General features: G+C 52.6%; 1 protein-coding gene across 1 annotated transcript; it reads left to right on the top strand.

Annotated features, from left to right (window-relative positions):
- Positions 1-1,364: 1,364 nt before the first annotated feature.
- LOC119376585 (uncharacterized) lies at positions 1,365-1,862 on the top strand. The gene has a single exon (XM_037646369.1). The coding sequence runs from the start codon at positions 1,365-1,367 to the stop codon at positions 1,860-1,862; it is 498 nt and encodes a 165-aa protein (XP_037502297.1).
- The last annotated feature ends 4,236 nt before the right edge of the window (positions 1,863-6,098 follow it).

The following is a 6,098-nucleotide window of genomic DNA, read 5'->3' on the forward strand; positions in this document are numbered from 1 at the left end:
ATGGACGCCTGCACGGACACCTGGCTTATGCGAAAAGCTTGAATCTCGCTATATTGGCCCCTACACAGTTATAGACCAGACCTCGCCGGTGAACTACCGTGTTACCCTGTTCATGCCTCCACTGACCAACGCTGCCGCGGCACAGAGGTTGTGCACGTTTTCGCGTCTCAAACCCTTTCATCTGCGTTCCACAACGTAATTCGCGGCCAGGCTGGCCGCTTTCGTCAACGGGGGAAATTAGTGTAGGCATTAATTGGACTTCATCTTCCTCATCTGTACATAACCATCATCAGTCATCGGCTCGGACGTCTTCTTCGTCGGCGCCATCTTGCCTTTGGCGTAATAAAGCGTCGGCTTAACCGCTTTATTTCAAGTGGACCCTTGTCGTTTTACTCTGGGAAGCTACTTCCAGCTGAGACCCGCAGCAGCGTCTTCAGCCGGGAATTTCTAGCCATCTACGCTGCGATACAGCACTTTCGGCATTTTCTGGAAGGATGCTCGTTTTACGTGTTGACTGATTATAAGCCACTGGCGTATGTTTTCCGCACTAACTCATCCAAGTACGTGCCCCGCGGACTCCGCCATCTTGCATATAGATCGGTGTTGACGACTGATATCCGCCACGTGAAAGGAGCTGACAGCACCGCCGCAGATGCCCTTTCTCGTATAGCCGCGGTTGATTCTCCATCGCCAACCATCGACTGGGCCTCATTCTCCTCCGCACAGCAAGATGATAGAGAGCTTGCCGCATTTCGAGAGAACCCCCGTTCTCTCCGACTAGGCCTGATGCCTCATCCATTATCATCGAAGCCCTTGTGGTGCGATGTCTCAGCTGATCTTCCCCGCCCTTTCGTCCCGCTTCATTACGACGCACCGTTTTCCATTCCTTACACATCTGTCACCCCGGCATTCGGGCTACTCAGCGTCTTCTCACCCAGCGCTATGTCTGGGCCGGAATCAACGGTGATGTGCGCGCTTGTTCGCGCATGTGCCTGCCCTGCCAGATGACAAAGGCCTCCCGTCATACTAAGACGCCTCCCCAAGCTTTCCTTCCACCCGGCCGTCATTTCGACCATGTTCATCTAGACATTGTGGGCCCTCTACCAGTGTCTCAGGGGTACCGTTATATACTGACCATGGTCCATCGTTTCACACGCTGGCCAGAGGCTGTTCCAATTCAAGATATCACCGCCAAGACATTGGCCCGCGCTTTCATTTCTACGTTCGTATCCGGTTTTGGCTGTCCTGGCACCGGGACAACCGACCGTGAACGTCAGTTTGAGTCCTCGCTGTTTACTTGCCTTAATGGCATCCTCGGAGCCAGACATTGCCGTACCACGGCTTATCATCTCTGCGCCAACGGCATGGTGGAACGCCTTCACCGACAACTGAAGACCACCTTGACGACCCGCCTCAACAGAGCCACCTGGGTTGACGGCTTGCCACTGGTGCTCTTAGCTTTACGAACTGTAATCCGGGAAGACCTGCAGTGCTCAACAGCAGAGCTGGTGTATGGCGCTTCTCTACGGCTTCCGGGAGACTTAACGCTAACGAAGCTACCAGATCAGCCACAACAATTCCTACAATGCCTCCTCGACTGCGTTCAAGACCTCCGGCCCACTCCACCCAGACCTTCTGAACACAAGGCAATATTCGTCCGCCCTGATCTGGCCACTGCAACACAAGTTTTCGTGCGCCACGACGCGGTCAGACCACCTTTGACACCAGCCTACGACGGACCATTCCGCATCCTTAACCGCACCCCCAAAACTGCCACTCTTCTTCAGAACGGCCGTGAAGAGACAGTCAGCTTGGACCGACTTAAGCCGGCGTACCTGCAGACCGCCATAGAAAGCCTCTGATCTACGCCTGACCTTTCGTTGGACTACCACAAACGGCATGCCACACTCCGACTTCCAGTCTACACGGGGGACCCTGTAGCGCCCTCGTTCGGGCAGCGCGCAAACAGGAGAGCGCGCGATGGCGAGAGAAGGAAATAAAGAAGGTGCTAGGCTGTGGCACGTGAAGCCACGGCTCACGTTCCTGGCTGGCATCGATTATCGTTCAGGCGTGTCTTTCCTTCGCTCCTGTGGCATAAACCTACACCAGCAAAGAGAATGGTGATCACTGACAACCTTGAATGAGTGGCCGTACAAATAGGGACGAAATTTAATTACCGCCCACACCACGGCGATTTTATTCTTGCAAATCCACCGCAATATATACCCATGCCACACATGCGCAATAACACACCATGCGTCCCATCCAACAATCGCCCACTCCAATGCACGTCCTAGGTTAGAAACCTGTCAAAAAATCAAATTCAGCTGAACGCAGTACCACCGACGTATCGCTAATACATATATATTTTTTCTTTCGGATGAGGTATGCTTCTAGCATCTCTCGCTCAATCACCTCCTTGCTTCTACCTAAAATAGTGATATTGGCAAATCTTGCCTCACATCCACACGCGCTGCAGTGCATAGGCAATGTGCCAAAAGATTATTCTTTATCGAAAGAACATGCTCCCTCGCTCGATCGTTTACGCATCGGCCGGTCTGGCCGATGTAAACCCTTCCACAGGTGAGCGGAATTTCGTAGACCACTCCCGTCGCACAGGTGACGTAGGGCCTCGCATGCCTCTTACCGCAGGGGGCAAGTTCCGCTCACCTGTGGAAGGGTTTACATCGGCCAGACCGGCCGATGCGTAAACGATCGAGCGAGGGAGCATGTTCTTTCGATAAAGAATAATCTTTTGGCACATTGCCTATGCACTGCAGCGCGTGTGGATGTGAGGCAAGATTTGCCAATATCACTATTTTAGGTAGAAGCAAGGAGGTGATTGAGCGAGAGATGCTAGAAGCATACCTCATCCGAAAGAAAAAGGTATATGTATTAGCGATACGTCGGTGGTACTGCGTTCAGCTGAATTTGATTTTTTTGACAGGTTTCTAACCTAGGACGTGCATTGGAGTGGGCGATGTTAGATGGGACGCATGGTGTGTTATTGCGCATGTGTGGCATGGTGTATATATTGCGGTGGATTTGCAAGAATAAAATTAGTTGCGAGTTGACGCTCTTTCCTTTCGCCTACTTTCCTCGGTGGTGTGCGTCGTCGAATTTTCTTGTAACATGCACCAACTAGCCCAACAACAAGTTTTACTAAGGAGGCACTCCTTCTCGGTGGTCGAGTAGTTCTCCTCCGTGCGAGAGAGAGTTCTCCTGGCGCAGGCTATTACTTTTTCAGAGCCGTCTTGCCACTGCACGAGTATGGCACCCAGACCCACATTGCTGGCGTCGGTGTGAAGTGCTGTAGGGGCTTCCTGGTCGAAGTGCGCAAGAAATGGTGGTGTTTGCAAGCGTTGACGTAGTTCGTTAAATGGCATTTGCTCCTTTTCATCCCAAAGGAAGGGAGCTTCCTCTCGTGTCAGTCGTGTCAATGGCGCTGCAATAGAAGAAAAGTCCGGGATGAATCGGCGGTAACAGGTGCACAGCCTTAAGAAGCGCCTCGCTGCTTTTTTGCCATGTGGTGCAGGAAACTTTGCCACAGCGTCTATTTTGTCCGGGTCCGACCGAACATCCTCGTGACTGACGACGTGGCCTAGGAAGCTAACTTCACTGAAACCGAAGTGGCATTTTTCCGGCTTTAACATCAGGCCAGCCGAGCGTATAGCTTGGAGAACTGCGCATAGCCGGCTTAGGTGTCCCTCGAATGTTGCTGAAAATACAATAACGTGGTCTAGATAGACCAAGCATGTTTGCCACTTCAGGCCTGAGAGCACGGTGTCTATTAGACACTGAAAAGTGGCTGGCGCTGAGCATAACCCGACTGGAAGCACCTTAAGTTCTTAAAAACCATCGGGTGTCACAAAGGCAGTTTTCTCACGATCTCTCTCGTCGACCTCTATCTGCCAATAGCCGCTTCGCAGGTCCATGGATGAAATGTAGCGCGCATGCCGCAGCCTATCAAGCGAATCGTGTATACGTGGCAGCGGATAGACGTCTTTCTTCGTAAACGTTAACTTGTGGTAGTCTGTGCAGAAGCGGAAGGTGCCGTCTTTTTTTTCCCAAAACCATGGGGGATGCCCAAGGACTTTTCAAAGGCTGTATGACGTCACCCTCGAGCATCTTCTCCACTTATTTTTTAATCTGCTCGCGTTCTTTCGGAGCCACACGGTAGAGATTTTGTCGGATTGGTCGCGTGTTATCTTCAGTAATTATTCGATGCTTGGTCAATGGTGTTTGCTTGACCTTTGACGTAGACAAAAAGCAATCTTGAAACTGGTGTATCAATTCCAAGAGGCGTTTCCTATCTCATGGCGACAGGGTAGAGCAGACGTTGACAGATAAAGTAGTCAAGGCAGGGTCAGTCGCGTCGTCCGGTTGCAAAGCTAAACAATGCCTTGCTTGGTCTATGTCATCGTAGTAAGCAATTGCGGTGCCCTTCTGGATGTGACGGCGCTCGTTGCTGAAGTTTGTGAGGAGCACTTCTGCTTGCCCATCAGTCAGTGCCAAGACGCCTCTCGTGATGGAAACGCGTTGCGTGAGCAACAGCGTAACTATTTCCTCTGCTATCACATCCTTGTGACATTGCCTCTCACATGACACAGACACAAGGCAGCAGGATCTCGGCGGGAGCGTTACATCGTCGGCTACTCGCAAACGCCCGTGTGATTCGTCAATGGTGGAGTCGACGTATGGATGTGCTGAAAACGTCACCATACGTTCTGGGATGTTGATGACTGCGCCGTGATCTCGCAGAAAATCCATACCCAAAATGAAATTTCTATAACACGCTAGCAAATTGACAAAAGATGCGACGAAGCTAGAATTACCGATGAGGAGCCGAGCGGTGCATTTACCCGTGCGAGTCATTAGGTGTCCCGCTGTACTTATGTGCGGCCCTGTCCACGGTGTCTAGACCTTCCGAAGGCGGTTGGCGAGCTCTTGCCGCATAACTGAGAAGTCAGCGCCTGTGTCATCCAGTGCTGTCACGTGGTGTCCGTCTATAAGCATACTGAGATCGGCCCGTACGACATCGTCGGCATTAGTATTCGTCGTTGTCGTCGTCGTCATATCGTCTTCATGCGGCGGTAGGGGGGACTTTTCGGCGTCTCGACGATTGGCAACCTTGCCCCCAGAAGTCGCAGCAGTCAGTTTCCCCGGCGTGGGCTAGGGGAACGGCCTCTGGCGACGTCAGCGTAGCTCTGGCAGCTCGGGGATGTCTGACGCACAGGTGACGGAGATTGCCAGCGACGACGTGGTGAAGTTACTTGGTTGGTCGGCTGACGATCACCATCATTTGCGCGATAGTCTTCAATGCCAAAAGATGCGGGACGAGAAAAGTTGCCAAACCCAGCATATCGATGATTGCAGTAGCGCAGAATGTGGCCTGGTTCCCCGCAGTGGACACAAAGGGGTCGACGGTCGGCCGTGCGCCACAAGTCGGTTCTGCGAACTGGTGGTCGTCTCACAGAATCCCGTTGCCACCAAGGCACGGCAGCGGACCATGGCTGGAAGGGCCGTGGCTGGAAGGGCGCTGTCTCAGGTGTGGGCGAAAGCCAATTGATCAAATCAGCATATCTCAATGGACGTGGCTCTGGACATGGTGTGGGTGATATGAATGCTTACCTCAACTCCTGGCGCACGATTTCGGCAACAGAAATGACTGGTGGCTCGATGGAAGGAACGCCGAGGGCCCGAAGTTCCTCACGCAGTATTTCCCTGATCATTTGTCGTAGGGAACTTTAGCAAACAGCAGCGTTCTGGGCCACAGCGCTTACTGGCGTGTGGTTGGGCAGGCGTTCGTAGTGGCGGCATCGTTTGTTGCAGTGCTCGCTTGATGACAGTCGCCTCTTTTATGAATTCGTCTTCTGTTGTTGGTGGATTTCGTACATGGCCCGCGAACAGTGGTTCCTTTACTCCCCGCATCAGATGACGCACCTTCTTCGACTCAGGCATGTCAGGGTCGGCTCGGCGGAACTGACGGGCCATATCCTCTGCGAACATGGCGACGGTTTCGTTAGGTTTTTGCACGCGGGATTCATCAGTTGCTGTGCGTGATTACGCCGGTCTGAGCTCAGGAATGTTTCGAGGAG

The sequence above is a fragment of the Rhipicephalus sanguineus genome, unplaced genomic scaffold, assembly GCF_013339695.2.
Source record: "Rhipicephalus sanguineus isolate Rsan-2018 unplaced genomic scaffold, BIME_Rsan_1.4 Seq156, whole genome shotgun sequence".
Lineage (NCBI taxonomy): Eukaryota > Metazoa > Arthropoda > Arachnida > Ixodida > Ixodidae > Rhipicephalus > Rhipicephalus sanguineus.